The sequence below is a fragment of the Malus domestica genome, chromosome 14 (assembly GCF_042453785.1).
Source record: "Malus domestica chromosome 14, GDT2T_hap1".
Lineage (NCBI taxonomy): Eukaryota > Viridiplantae > Streptophyta > Magnoliopsida > Rosales > Rosaceae > Malus > Malus domestica.
In genome coordinates this window covers 25,743,179-25,758,292 of record NC_091674.1, presented here as the reverse complement: position 1 = coordinate 25,758,292, position 15,114 = coordinate 25,743,179, and the positions used below count along the sequence as shown (strand labels likewise).

Here is a 15,114-nt window from a genome sequence, read left to right as displayed (position 1 = left end):
CCCAAAGTGAAATTCTGACATTGTAATAGTAAAGATTCAGAGGATAATGTCTACTTTTTTCTTTTTTTTTGGAAAAGATAATGTATACTAAAGCAGCTGTGACAACATTGCTTAAGGTGAAGGGAAATGTACATCCATATGTAAGACCTTTTGAATTTTTTATATTTTTAGATTCTGCTTTCGCTATACAAGTATCCTTGTTTTTGTTAGCGTTTCTTGTTGGAAAATAGAAAAGCGGAAAGTATTATAAGATTGAGAAATTAGCGGATTATTTCTCCACTGCGATGCCGAGGCAAATAAAAAAGAAAATTTTAACGAAAAATTTCTGGTACTGTTCACTTTAACGAAAAATCGTATTTTTACACTAAAATCAATCATGATACTATTCACTTTACCCTTTATTTTGTCCTTATCGTTAAAATTCAAAGTTTTCAAACCATTTTTATTAGTTTTCCTAAAAACAATTCCAGAGCGCTTGATGGTGAAACATGCCAAATTCAGGGTATTGTTTTTACAACTTGTTACTATTCGCACGCCCCTAAACTCTAAACCTCATGGGTCTCCACTGCTTCTGCTGTGCCTTGTGCCTTCCTGAGAGTGTGAGTTTGGGCTGTGTTTCCTTGCGCCTAACCATTAATTTTATTTATTTTATGTGTTAAATTTATTTTTGTTAAATTTTAGTTTTTCTCATATCACAACACAAAACTATCATCTTCATGTTCTACAAAATGCATTTTCAGTGAAAATTTTCTTATAATCCATGTCAAAAAATTTGAAAACAAGGATATAAATATAAACATAAATATAAAGGTATTTGAAGCTAAATAAAGTAACGTAGGAAGGAAAAAAAAAATTCAAAGGAAAAATAAAAAAGAAAAAAGAAAATAAAAATAGAAATAGAAAATGATACGATTGCTACGAAGCTAGTGGCTTTACCCAGGCAAAGTCACTAGCTTCATACCAAACCCTCATTTTCAATTTTCTTTTTCTTTTCTGTTTTTATTTTATTTTTATTTTTGGTAATTTTTCTTTTATTTATCTTACTACAACAACAAACTATCAATTTATATTCTTCAAAATATATTTTTTTGTACAAAATCTATTACAATTCATATTTAAATACTTGAAACCAACAATTTAAAACTTAAATTTAAAGATATTTTTCTATTTTTCAACCTTACAAATAAATAAAAAATTTAATTTCAAGACCTAACAAACAGTAGGATCACGTATACCCAAAAATCTTGCAATATTGTCCTTAACTCCGACGTAGAATATTTCCTTGAACAAAAGCATTGTAATTTACTCCAAAAAATCATTAATTCGACCGAATCAATCTACATTTTCGAGGAATTTTAGAGGTCCTTGTTTTAATATTGTCACTCGTTTTCTCAACAACGCCCAACTCTACATATTCGAACAAAATAACGAGTATTTGTTGATAATATTATTTTTTTGCCGCCAAATATATACAAGAGGCTTAAATCGTTGACGCCATTGACGTCCAATACAATCTCTCCAAAAGTAGGAATTTTAATATTTTTTTGCCGCCCTGGTGTGAACCACCAAAAGTAGGAATTTTGAAAAGAAAAAGTCGGGGCCTCGCGAAGACTTGGAATCTTTAAAGTCTCTGTATCATCTTCTCCAACTTCATTCCTCTCCGAACGCTCCTTCTGTGGAGCTATGGCCTCCACCGCAGTCATCGACGTGCGATATTTCGGAACCTCTAAGGTAAGAATTTGATTTTGTTTGTTAGCTTTTGTTACTTTTTATTTGGTTGCCGAGAAAGTTAGGGAGACGAGATGAGAATTGTAAGTAAAACATATATTTTACGATGAGACTTGGAATCTTTAAATCCATAAAAATCATGTGCAAATCCTTTTGCATGTTTCTATATCATCTCATCGGATAAACTGCCTCTATAGTCGAGTGCCCCGCATGAACCCAAATAGATTGCCTTAAGGACCGGTAATCCGTCTCTCTGAAATCTTCAGAGCATGTAGTTTCGGTGTTTCTAATCGAAAACAGTAATTAGATCGATAATTCTTTTTATCTCGGAAATACAAAACAACTTTTTTGAAAAATTTATCAATGGTGAAACGGGTTTATCTAACTAAAGCTGATTAGGTTGGTCATGAAATTTGGAAAATATTATTTGCAAATTTGTGTTCTGAATATTTGAGATTTCACGTTATGTTATATTTTTGTTTGGTTGCTTTTGAATGCTTCTAACACCTCACTGGTTGTGTGCCAAAGGTTAAAGTTGGGGATAGAGTGAGGCATCTCAGAGCTCTTGTTGACAACAATGGCAAATTGGATCTCGACATGGGAGGTTTGCGGCAAGAAATTCGCATCCTTTGTAACCTCCCACCCGGTGCTGACATTACTCTAACGTACATTGATGAAGACTATGATGTAGTAACTCTTGTGGACGACAATGATCTGCGGGAAGCAATGAGGCAGCATCTGAAGTCCTTCAGGATCGATGTGCAGATGAACGATAATGACAAAGAAGACTGCCGTAAAAATTCAAGCTCCGAAAAATGTCACGTGACGGATGCTGTAAATGTGACAAGTGATGTGAGTAGTAGCAATGTGTTTGATGAATTCCATCTAGCAAATTACGATCACCATGTTAGTCCTTCTGTTAAACACTCTGAAGACGAATGTGGTATGATGTGCCATGCGAGCATTCGCTGTGGCGTCTGCAATGACAAGGTCGCGACGTTGTGGTTAGCGGCGTTAGCCCTCGTAGTGTCGGTTCGGTTATTATCACGGCGACATGGATCGGAGTGTTAAGTGCTGCTATACCTCCTCTGCATGAAGGGTTTATATTTTCAGCACCATTCATGTGGCAAATGAGCTTGTTTTTGTGTTCAACCAAATAAAGAGAGGCCTTGTTGCTTTGGCTTGTGCAGCAATTTTGAGTCTGCAGGCCAATTAACATATATAGCTTGTTTCTTCCGTTTTATTTCTTTGTGATATGAGTTAATTTTCTTCTTTCTTTTTTGTGAATTGTCAACGAGATGTTGGTTTTCGCAAATGCTCGTAATCACTTGAGTTTGTAGAGCAATTCGTGTAAATTACCATCGCATGTTTACTTACATTTGTCTTATGACTTGTTCCTTTTTATGATTTTTTGATTCATGGTTTTTTACGAGTATTAGGAATAGATGTTACAAAATGTACCATTTTACGTGTTACAATAAAGTTTAATGAATATATTTTACTTTTAAACACATGTTATAATATGAGTAAAATAATAACATTACGTGACCGTATTATAAGTATTTAAAAAAATATCTGATGTAATGCCACAATAGTTATATAAAAAAATGTACAAAATCTTTACCATTATCATCCAAATATTATCATTATTGTTTTTGCCTCATAATTCCATATTTACCAAATATGTCATTGGATCAACACTCCGATCACATGCAAGTAGTCTTTTACCATAGTAATAGAAATATGTTGAGCCCTTGCATGACGGTATAAGTTCAAATCTTATCGGTGATTAATCTAACATTTAGTATAACAAAATCTATCGTTTAAATAAAAAAAATAAAAATATAAACAAATAACGTACAGGTGGCAGTAGCAAACAGATCCACGTATGAGGTTCCACATTTTTTGAAGTGGATCTTCCAACCACGAAGAACGATCTTCCGCTTAATAAATCCGCGCACCTATCTTTGGCGAGAAGAAAACGAGAAGTCAATCTAATTTCTTATTCGCTAAGCCAAGAGCAATATATAAAACACACACAAACAACGTATTCTTCTCTGCGTTTCACAGAGAGAGAGAGAGGCGGTGATAGCGGCTGACGGGTACGCTTGGGGCTTGGGGTTCCGGCATAACATCCGATTTTCTCGTTCCTGAGCGGTTCTGTAATTGTATAGGGTTAGGGTTTTACTATTGGTTCTCGGATTTTGGAGCACACTGGTTGGTTGTTTCTTCTGCAGCTATGGGGTCGTCGACCAAGGTCATCAAGGTGCGATCTTTGGGAAGTTTCGGTTTCGAATTTGAATTTTTTTTTAATTGGGTCTTTGGTTTTGGGCTGTTTGGTTGATGGGAAAGTTTTGGGGGAAGGAAAATGGGTTTTTAAATTTGACATGCGACTGAGCTGTTGAGTGAAATGGGGTTCTTGATTGATGGATTTATGTTTGGGTTTTGGTAATTGGGGAGGGTTTATGTGATGATAACTTTTGAATTTTGAGTTTTATGATGCATCGCGTCTTTATTTGATTGAATGTTTATTTCTGGGAAAGATTGTTCATTTTTTGGATAATCGGCGTATTAACATGGTTAATCTATCATCGGAGTGTTACCATGGTTAATCTAGTTTTATGATCAATTTTGATTTTGTCATTTGCACTCAATTTGTGTTAACATTTTTTATTGTTGGGTTTGAAAAGATTTATTCATTTTCTTTATCTCTCTCTTGTAATACTGTTCTTGTTCGATGTATATGCTTATTAACCGTAATCCATTTCAGAATAATTTATCTGTGTTTGTTTTCTGTTCGAGGTTTTACGTGGTTGCGTTATCAGGATAATAATTAGGTTTTGGGTTTTTACCAACCACACTAGATGTTGGCATCATATTATACAATTGTCAAACCCCTTAGACTTGTTATAGCTGTTGTGTTAATCTTAAAATATGAAAATTTCTTGAATTTTTGTAAATATTCTTGCTGGATAGCTGAATACGTAACTCTTTGTTAGTTATTTCAAGTCAGTCAACAGCGTGATGCAATCAATTTACATTCTATGCTCATTTGGTTACTTTCGTATGTACTAATATGCAACTGGTTGTCCTAAAGGTTCAATATGCGGAAACACTGAGGCGTTTCAATGCTAGTGTCAATGAGAACAATCAACTGGATCTTGACATGGTTGGATTGCGAGAAAAGATCTTGAGTCTTTTCAATCTCCGCCCTGATGCTGACATTACTATGACGTACATTGATGAAGATGGTGATGAAGTGACTCTTGTTGATGATGGTGATCTGCATGACACGATGAGGCAGAAGCTCAAATTCTTGAAGATATTTGTACAGATTAACAAGGATAAATCTGCCAAGTCAAGTGGAGGTTCTACTCCTTTGAGGTCCCCTCAAGGTCCACCTCCAGTACCAAATTTTGATGCTGGTGCGGCACTGAAGTCCCTGCCAGAGCCATTTCGGGAATTTGCTTCTAAGTTTCCTCTTGAATTGGCTTCAAAATCTGCATCATCCAGTCCGGTGTTTGCGGAGCTTGTTGACTGGTTTTCAAAGATGGGCCTATCGTACTTGATTCCAGATGCCCAGGTTCAGACCGCTGGAGATTCAAGCAAGCAGAGCGGCGCCTCTGGGAGTGCCGTTGCTCCATCAGCTGCTGGTAATTCAAATGATCTGAAGGGTGATGGCAAGTCAAAACCCATCTTAAAGTCTGCAGCTGAGGAATCAAGCACCAAAAAAGGTCAGGCAACGGATTCTGTGAATGTGACCAAGGATGTGGGGATGTCTGCTCCACCTCTTCATGCAACTGTTGATCTCAATTTCCTTCCTACTGATTCTAATCTATCAGGATCCACGCCTGTAAATGGTGCACCAGCTGGATCAAGTTTTCACACCAGTGAGGCAAGGAAGGAGTCTAAGGAGCTTCCCAATGGTCTTCTCAATATTCAAAAGAAACTTCACAGCAAGAAGCCTTTTGGTTGTGGTGCGTCAACAAGTTCAGCTTTCCTTGCAAGCCATATTAATGGTATGATTAGTAATCGTTTTAACAAATGTTCACTTACAGAGACTCCCATTGCAAATGACTCAGCTACTCCTGCTGCCTCTCGGCGTATTCCTTTCAAAAGAAATCACTCCAAAGCGATGGGTGGAATGTTCCACACAGGTGTTCAGTGTGATGGCTGTGATTGTCATCCAATTGTTGGACCTCGATTCAAGTCAATAGTGTAAGAATGGAACTTATCAAATCTCTGATGCTAAGTTGGTAATGAAACTTTGTTGAACTCTCAATATTGATGTTACTTTCTGTTTCTTTTCCGCAGGAAAGAAAATTATGACCTCTGTCAGATTTGTTTTGCAAGTAAGGGTAGTGCGACTGATTACGTTAGGATTGACCGCCCTATCTCTTATCGTCATCCACAGCCCTTCAAGGGGTTGTATGAGCAAGTGTGTAGATCCCTTTGATACTTTTTTTTTCCCCCTTAGATACCATATTTTATTTTTGTTATGAATTTGACCTTTCCTTTTCATCCTTAATGGCAGCCTCCATGGGTCGGCCCCCCAGTTATGCCAAAAATCTTGAGAGGTTTAAGTATGAACCCAGGCCACCCTAAGCTTGATAGCCACTTTGTATTGGATGTCAATGTAATGGATGGTACATTAATAGCCCCATCTACTCCATTTACCAAAATATGGCGGATGCGCAACAACGGTAGTATGGTGTGGCCTCAAGGAACAACACTTGTGTGGATTGGGGGTGACAGATTTAGCAATTCAGATTCAGTCGAGATAGAGGTGCCATGCTTTGACATTGTTCTGAAATTGTTTGAGTCATGTTTAATACTTACTTATTTGTTGCCCTTGCATATTTCCTGGGTTTTAGTTGACACTTTTATTCATTTTCGTTTTAGTTCTTTTATTAGTGTTTTTTTTTTTTTTTGGTCATTTTTTAATTTCATGATTCGTTACAGATTCCTGCGGATGGTGTGCCGGCTGAAAATGAACTCGATATTGCCGTTGATTTTACTGCCCCCGATTCACCTGGTCACTACATCTCACACTGGAGGATGGCAACCCCGTCTGGCCAAAAGTTTGGTCAACGTGTTTGGGTTCTGATCCAGGTATCTTCCTCATTACAAAGCAGATATAGTTGTGCTTTTTTGATGACCTCTATTTATTGTATTTTTTTGCATTCAGGTGTATGTTTTCTAGAACAACTTTACGCTCTAATGCCAGTAACTAGACAAAGCTTCTTATACTTTATTCCCTTGTGCAGGTTGATGCTTCCTTGAAGGATTCATTCTTTGAGAGCTTTCAAGGTCTGAACTTGAATTTGCCCCCAAAAGAATATGAAAAAATGGATGTGAACGTTCAACCAGCTGCTGTCAGTGACCTTCTCCAGCCTTCTGCTTCTACCCCACTCAAGGAACCGGTGAAGCCCGTGCCTACTGAACAGCCTGGACATGACCAGGAGCTCCACTTCCCCATCAACGATAGCTTGCTGGTTGGCCACAGTGCCTCTGCCCCTACTGAGCCACAGGGTCCTTCAACTGTGTCGTATCCCACTGTTGAGCCACAGGGTTCAACTGTGTCGTATCCCACTGTTGAGCCACAGGGTTCGACTGTGTCGTATCCCATGGTTGATATCTATGAATCAGCCCCACCCTCCCCCAAATCACCACCTGCTGTCAATGCACCGGCATCATCTGAAGGGACCAGTTCAAACAATGCTGTGGAAGATACCATGCTGAAGGAGCTCGAGGCGATGGGGTTTAAGCAGGTCAATTTGAACAAGGAGATTCTGCGTAGGAATGACTACAACCTGGAGCAGTCTGTCGAAGATCTCTGCGAGGTTTCGGACTGGGATCCTATCCTTGAGGAGCTGCAGGAAATGGTAAGTTGCACAACCCGGCCTTGTCTAAATCTTGCCGGATAGTTCATCTCCAAAATTTTGGTGTTTTCTGAGTAAGATGGCTTTGTGCAGGGTTTCTGTGATACCGAAATGAACAAGAAGCTGCTGGTGAAGAACAATGGAAGCATCAAGCGTGTGGTTATGGATCTGATCAACGGGGAGCCGCTTTAGATGGAAGACAACTACTTATAATCCCTGTTAATATATGTGTGTGTTTGTGTTTGTGTCCGGAATAATGGACTGGCATTTTGCCATTTGCAATATGATGCTTTGATTGCTTTTGGGGACCATGTGCATTGCATTCTTAGTATATAATTATTTATTAAGTAAATTGGTACTGATATCTAAGTTATGGATTTAATATAATCTCAAGTTATGTATTCCTATCTCCCTTCCCCTTTAATTTCTATATTTTTGGATGTCCCGCATGACTTTATTAATAGTTACGTAAGATGCAGACACCAATATGGCAGTATCTCAAACCGATGAATCGTCATGGTGCAGGATAGCCTTGAGATACAGGCGTTTTTAGCATCTTGGTTGCATGCAGTATGTCAAACCGATCAAGTATCACGATGCGGGATAGGCTTGAGATACAGTCGTTCCAGCATTCCAGTTGTAAGACCAATGTCGGTGCTTTTGAAAATAAGGAAAATTAATGAAAATTGTTTGAAAACTTTGAGTTTTAACGATAAGGACAAAAATAAAGAGTAAAATAAATAGTATCAAGATTGATTTTTTGTGTGTAAAAATGTGATTTTTCGTTAAAATAAACAGTACCATGAGTTTTTCGTTAAAATTACTTTGAAAATAAGGTGGAGTTGGCAAGTTTGCACGGCAAATTAGACGGTTGAAGCGACTTATCTTGTAACGTTTATTTTATTTTTTTGGAAATCTAGATATAGCATTATCCGGGCAAAGATGCCAGAGTTTAATAGGAAGGCCTACACAAAAGCAAACAGCCAACAACAAAGACTAGAAAAAGGTAGAGCAAGGAGGTTACAAGAAATCCGGACGCCACACCAAATGCTAAAGCGTCTCTCCTCGCACTACCATAACTAACTAGTGGGGACAAAGAAGACCGTCATTACACAAAATATGAATAAGGGAAGATGGGGGTCTGTCGACCCAAATAAGATCACATACTTCCTTACAACACCGCAAAGCCAAAATATCCGTTGCCGAATTGGCCGATCTTGAAACCCAAGAATACCGCACTCTTGAAACCCCCCCCCCCCCCCCCCAACCAATTACCGCATTTCGCAATAAAAGGAAAAGCTTCCCAGCTGTCGACCTAAACGTTTATTTAGTCAATGACTGAAACGTTGCAAGTGATTTGGCAGAGAAAGGACAAAGACTTTTTGCTGCCTTGTTTGCTCGTTTAGCAACATGTCACCTCTCCTTTCCCACCGTTCGCCTCTCGGCTTTATAACTGCCCCCCACAACCCTCCCTTTTCTTGCCACATTTTTTCCTTCTTTCTGAGGTGGTCTCATTATAAGTCCCTTCTGAAAATGAAACACTGCTCGACTACTTACATATAACGGGTCAATGTTTGTTACTTAGTTTAGACTGTATAGAACACTGATCGAATTCAGTCTGAGTTCAGATGGCTACCAAAAAAATTTAGAATTATCTGAAGTCGGCTGAGGAGGTTAGATGACTAGCTGTGATTGAAGTGAAAGTACAAGTAGAAGACAGGTAGTCAGTTTCCGTGTGCTCTTGATTAGTTTATGGCTCCCACGCGCTCAGGGTAAGTTGACGATTGACTTCGTAAACTTTATTTTTGGTAAATTAATAGCATAAACTTTCTAATTAGTCGATTGAACTCTTACCGTTAGGTTCCAACCAATTTGTTGTTAGAGCAACTCCAACATTGCAAAGGTTTCCTAAGGTAAGTCACTATTGAATAGTCTTCAATGAACAGTAACTGCATTTTGCATCTGCACCCCTACAGTGAATAGCCATGGCAATAGGCAATAAAATATTAGTATTTTTTATTTTATAAATTAATACAAAATAATTTTATTTTTAATTTCGGATAAAATTTGTAATCGTTCTCGTTGTGCCATATGTTGTTATCCGAGAAGACAATTTTTGATGATAGATTTCGATAAGATATTTATCCAATGCTCTCGTGCCACGTGTCGTTACATTTTCAGAATCATTGAGGATAAATTTTCAATAAGATTTTTAATCAATCACGTCGCGTCATGTGTCACAATCAGTTTATAATCTTTGAGGATATATTTCGATCAGATTTTTAACAAATGATGGCATGCCGCGTGATATTATCTACAACCTAATCCTTTCTTTTTCCTCCATATAACCCACCATCCATCCTAAGAAATCACACACCAAAATCAAAATCTCTATCATTATTCATAGTTTATGCTTTCTTCTTATAATGTCTTCTTCAAGGATGTTGTGGGAAATCGATAAGCAAGAGAAAGAATTGTTTAAGCAAGAATAAATGTTCAATCTCCAAGTGGGTGAACATGTGATGGAAGAGGAAGAGGATGAGGAGCGTAGAAGGAGAGATGACGAAGCAAGAAGCCAAATAGCCTCACATTCATGTCGAGTCATCCAAGTTGTGGCTCAGATCTCCAGGCCCAGTCGTTCTGCAAACCTTAATAGAAGCAGGCAATGACAAGATACGGATCTCTTGGACAATTATTTTGTTCGTAATAGTGCATTCCCTGATACGTACTTTAGACGTCGTTTTAGAATAGAATGACATTTGTTTAACAAAATCATGATTGCAAGCAATCATGATTCTTACTTTGTGCAAAAGAAGAATGCTTTTGGTGTTATGGGTCTCCTTCTGGGGTAAAAAATTATTGCTGCCTTGTGGATGCTTGCATATGGAACATCTGCAGACCAAGTAGATGAGATAGCGAGGATGGGGAAATAAACCATTCTTGAGTCCCTGATGAGGTTTTGCTCTGCAATCGAATCTATCTACACTGCAAAATACCTCTGGAGACCTACTGAGATGGACTTGCAAAGGCTTCTGAAGAAGGTTGAGATGCAAGGTTTTTCTGGGATGATTGGAAGCATCGACTATATGCACTGGATCTGGAAAAGCTATTCAAGTGCATGGTAATGAGCTTATGGGGATAGAAATGGAGCAAAAATATCATTTTAGAGGCAGTGACATCATTTGATACATGGATTTAACATGTTTTTTTCGGTGATTCGGTGGCTCAAAATGACCTCAATGTCTTTGCCCAATCCCTAGTGTTCAAAGATGTCCTGTAAGGAAAAGCACCAAGAGTCACGTACTGGGTCAACAGACGTAAATACCACGGGCCATACTACCTAGCAGACGACATTTACCCAATGTGGTCATCGTTTGTCAAAATAGTGCCATGTCCGTGAAGTGCAAAGGAAAAATACTTTGCAAGCTGTTAATAGGGATGTAGGAATGATGTGTAACGTTGTTTTGGTATCCTCCAAGCTTGTTAGGCGATTGTCAGTGGTGCTACTAGAATGTTTGATTTAGAGTCGCTTTGATCCATCATGATGACGTGCATCATTATTCACAACATGATTGTGGAAGATAAGTACGATTATGATGCCGTTGATGAATATGAGCCAGACACGATGAACACTTCCAGAACATAAATATATTGTGCTTATGACACCACCGAAGAACCCGTGTAACACGAGCCATTACAAAGGGATGGACGTTACAATGAAAGGCTCATTCAATGATACACTGCACTTCAGGACCTATATATGCACAATACCCGGCAAATTAACTTGATAAAGCACCAGTGGGAATTGAAACAAGCTGAAAAAACTTAAGTTCATTTAGTGTGTTTGTTTTTATTTGGTGTGTTTTTTAAGTTCATTTAGTGAGCTTTTTTTTTTTTTTAAATTTGGTGTGTTTGTAATTTTATTCGGTATGTTTATGTAATTTTATTTGGTGTGTTTATGTCCTTTAAATAAAGATTTTCTTAGTTTAAATAGATTACCAAATTAAATAAATATACTCTTAGTTTAAATAAATTACCAAATTAAATAAATATACTCTTAGTTTGAATAAAGTACTAAATTCAATAAATTGGAAACAACATAAAGTACTATATTCAATAAATAAGAAATTACAACCCAAAGTGATTGAAAAATTATGGGCTACGATTAAAAACAAATTCCCTAGTCCTTCGTGAATGGAATCATCACCTAACCGATTTGTGGTGCTAGGATCATCTCCTCTTGTGGTGCTAGGACCATCTCTTCTTGCTCTCGCTTCCCTTGCACGCCTCATTCGCACTAAGCCCGCTTTCTCCGAATTCCAAAAATATTTAGAATTCGATGACTTCCCCTCTACAGGCTCCTTCATAATGTCACGATCATGTTGAGCCATTCTTTCTTCTTTAAGCTCTTCCCTTTCTTGCCTAAGTAGCTATCTTTCTCTCTCATTAGCTTGAAATAATATTTCAGCAGCTGCAGCTTTTGCCTCCTATCTAGCCTTATCAGTCTCAAATTTACCCATTTCCCGCGCCAAAGTCAATTCACCTTGGCAAGCAAGTTCTTCCATATATTTTTCATAATCATTCTTGGAAGCACTTCCTTTTCTCTTTGAAGCCTTCTTACCTGGAGGCCTAATTGGATATCGGGTCGACCCCGACGCTTGTTCAGGGGGCGTTTCCGGCACTTCTTCTGTTTTGGTTTCATGAACAGGCATAGAGTGTAGAGGGGTGCTGTTCATGACAACTTCTGGACCGATAAGCACAACTCTGAATTTAGGACAATCTTTGACAATATTCCAACATTCCCACTGGGTGAATGATTTGTTTTTGTTTTTGGTTTTGACATTATACCAAGCTTGTGCTTGAAATGTCTACACAATGCGGGAGAAGAAATAATTATAATCAAAGTAGCTAATGTCACATCTCGACCCGAGCCCCCACCACATCCCGGGCTCGACTTCATCGTAGCACGATATTGTCCGCTTTGGGCCTCGACCACGCCTTCACGGTTTTGTTTCTGGGAACTCACACGAGAACTTCCCAGTGGGTCACCCATCCTAGGAATGCTCTTGCCCAAACTCGCTTAACTTCGGAGTTACGATGGAACCCAAAGCCAGTGAGCTCCCAAAAAGCCTCGTGCTAGGTAGAGATGAGAATATACATATAAAGCTTACATGATCCATTCCCCTAGGCGATGTGGGATCTAACAATCTACCCCACCTTAGGGGCCCAACGTCCTTGTCGGCACACTTCCGGCCAGGGATTGGCTCTGATAGCTAATCTAAATTTAGGTATAGTATAAACAAATAAATAATATATTGTTACCTGATCCACTAAATTTTCCCCACTTTGAAGATTAGAACTAGTTTTTGCCAAGGCGTCCCTCCAAAGACTAAACGATTGGCTGAGTATTCTCCAACGACCAGACATCGATTCTTTGATTATTTTCCCACCAATTTTCTCAAGATAATTGGTATGAATAAGACTCCACATTTCTCGCAACAACATCTCATTACCCGTAATCGGATCATGAGTAACCTCAACCCAACTAGAACACAACATAACATCTTCAATAAGCGTCTAATTTGTACTTGCATCATTAGTCATTTTGTTGGAAACCAATTGGATTGAAACTTTGAGAGAAAGATTGGAATATGGATGAAAGTATTTGAGAAAATATGAAATTGTGGTTGAAACTTTGAGAAAATATGAAATTTGGATTGAAACTTTGAGAGAAAGATTGAAATGTGGTTGAAAGTATTTGAGAAAATATGAAATTGTGGTGTAAGGTAGAAGATAATGAGAAGGTATTTATAAAAAAGTAAAATCAATTTTTTTTTTAAATTCAGATTTTTTATTACCTTAATTAATTTCTGCCATTGGATTAAAAAAAATTGAAATCCAACTGTAGACATCGAAATTTCGGTGAAATAAATGTTAACCAATAGTTACAATTTCAATGCCCACGTGTCACATAAATTTTACACGTAGTGTATGACTAAAAGAAAAATCAAAATAAATCGGAAAAGTTATCAAATAGGACACATGTCAACACCTGGCGATAACGATTTATTTCATCTGCATATTATATTCCAAATTAGGCCTTGAAAAATTCTATAAATAGGAGGCCATTTCATTCATTTTGGGGAACCAATTCAAAACCAATTCATATGACACCAAAACCTTGAAGCTCTGAAGCTCTGAAACTCCGAAGCTCTCAAGCATCCAGGTTTCCGAAGAATCAAGAAAGCCCTCTTCGTTCTTCGTTCATCGTTCTTCCAAGATCAAGCCCCGACGGCCCTTGGATCAACAATCATCCACCAATTCAAGATCAAGCCCCAAAGGTCTTTGAAGAACTTCCACCAATTCAAGATCAAGCCCCGTCGGCCCTTGAAGAAAGTGTTCATCGTTCATCATCCGTTCATCCTAAGATCAAGCCCCAACGGCCCCTTTGGATCAACAACGTCAACAAATCCACACATCCAACCGTCATTCAAGATCAAAGCCCAAAAGCCTTTGAAGGTCCGTTCATCACCGTTATTCAAGATAAAGCCCAAAAGCCCTTGAAGATCTGTCAATTGTTGTTCTTCAAGATCAAGCCCAAAAACCCTTGAAGATCCGTTCATCATCGTTATTCAAGATCAAGCCTCAACGGCCCTTGAAGAAACGCTCATCCTCAAGATCAAGCCCCAACGACTCCTTGAAAATCCGCTCAAATCCACCTTCAAGATCAAGCCCACGTCCCTTGAAGAACGTTCATCCTTAGATCAAGCCCAACGGCCCTTTGGATCAATCGCACATCCACAAATCAACACCTTACATAGATCGAATCAGATGATCAAATTTGAGAGAGATTGTAACCCAAAATCATCAAATACAAATATTATTTTGTACACGTTGTTCTTGTCTCTTTCGTTTCAGGAAAAATTCGTGTTTACACCAACCCTCTAGAATGTGCCACGTGGCACAACGATAACTTTTCAGATTTTTTTAATGTTAATTCTTTTTTTTTTAATTTATAAAGGCGAATAACGTGGACCGTTGATCTCAAATCCAATGGCTGATATTTAAGAAAGTTTCAAATTTTTTTTTACCGTTGGAAATCCAATGGTCCAGAACAAGTAACCGTTAAAATCCAACGAACGAGAAAAAGCCATGTGGCCACCAACGGTAACATTCTATCGTCTGCATCGCGGGCCCCAGGCTTCTGAAATGTTGTCGGGACGCGCCCTCATGCGAGTGTGTTGTGCACGCGCCTGACGCAAAAATAATAAAATAGTGGCTGACGCCACCCTTACGTCAGCATTGCATCACTTGGCCCTCGGGCTCTCGAGCCATCGATTCAAGCTGGGCTTCTCACTCGGCCCCCCCTGCCTGCCCAATTGCCCTCTAGGCTGGAGCTTGTAGATCTGGCTATTGGGTTGGTGACGTTGCTGGTCCATCAGGCTAATTGTTCTGGTGGAGTTGCTCTTAAGTCTTAATACATCCATGTATCAGCTAGAGCTAT

General features: G+C 38.5%; 2 protein-coding genes across 3 annotated transcripts; both read left to right on the top strand.

Annotated features, from left to right (window-relative positions):
* Window positions 1–1,599: 1,599 nt before the first annotated feature.
* Window positions 1,600–3,237, top strand: LOC108175316 (uncharacterized). Its single transcript, XM_017337484.3, has 2 exons — window positions 1,600–1,731; window positions 2,257–3,237. The coding sequence occupies exons 1-2, from the start codon at window positions 1,684–1,686 to the stop codon at window positions 2,797–2,799; spliced, it is 591 nt and encodes a 196-aa protein (XP_017192973.2). The 5' UTR covers window positions 1,600–1,683; the 3' UTR covers window positions 2,800–3,237.
* Window positions 3,238–3,640: 403 nt separating this feature from the next.
* Window positions 3,641–8,011, top strand: LOC103415192 (protein JOKA2-like). 2 transcript variants are annotated; one of them, XM_070811540.1, is made up of 9 exons: window positions 3,663–3,994; window positions 4,826–5,462; window positions 5,571–5,705; window positions 5,787–5,946; window positions 6,043–6,166; window positions 6,263–6,514; window positions 6,691–6,840; window positions 6,996–7,613; window positions 7,704–8,011. In XM_070811540.1, exons 1-9 carry the CDS (start codon window positions 3,968–3,970, stop codon window positions 7,800–7,802), a joined length of 2,202 nt encoding a protein of 733 aa, XP_070667641.1. In that variant the 5' UTR covers window positions 3,663–3,967; the 3' UTR covers window positions 7,803–8,011. The 2 variants fall into 2 exon arrangements, with proteins under 2 accessions (XP_070667640.1, XP_070667641.1); XM_070811539.1 differs by having other exon boundaries at window positions 3,641–3,994; window positions 4,826–5,705.
* The last annotated feature ends 7,103 nt before the right edge of the window (window positions 8,012–15,114 follow it).

Bases quoted from the DNA above. Each gene is read 5' to 3' on its own strand.
- LOC103415192 (XM_070811539.1), top strand. From the start codon at position 3,968: ATGGGGTCGTCGACCAAGGTCATCAAG. The intron at 6,167-6,262 runs GTGTGTAGATCC...CCTTAATGGCAG, and splicing joins TCAAGGGGTTGTATGAGCAA to CCTCCATGGGTCGGCCCCCC. The intron at 7,614-7,703 runs GTAAGTTGCACA...GGCTTTGTGCAG, and splicing joins TTGAGGAGCTGCAGGAAATG to GGTTTCTGTGATACCGAAAT.
- LOC108175316 (XM_017337484.3), top strand. From the start codon at position 1,684: ATGGCCTCCACCGCAGTCATCGACGTGCGATATTTCGGAACCTCTAAG. The intron at 1,732-2,256 runs GTAAGAATTTGA...TGTGTGCCAAAG, and splicing joins GATATTTCGGAACCTCTAAG to GTTAAAGTTGGGGATAGAGT.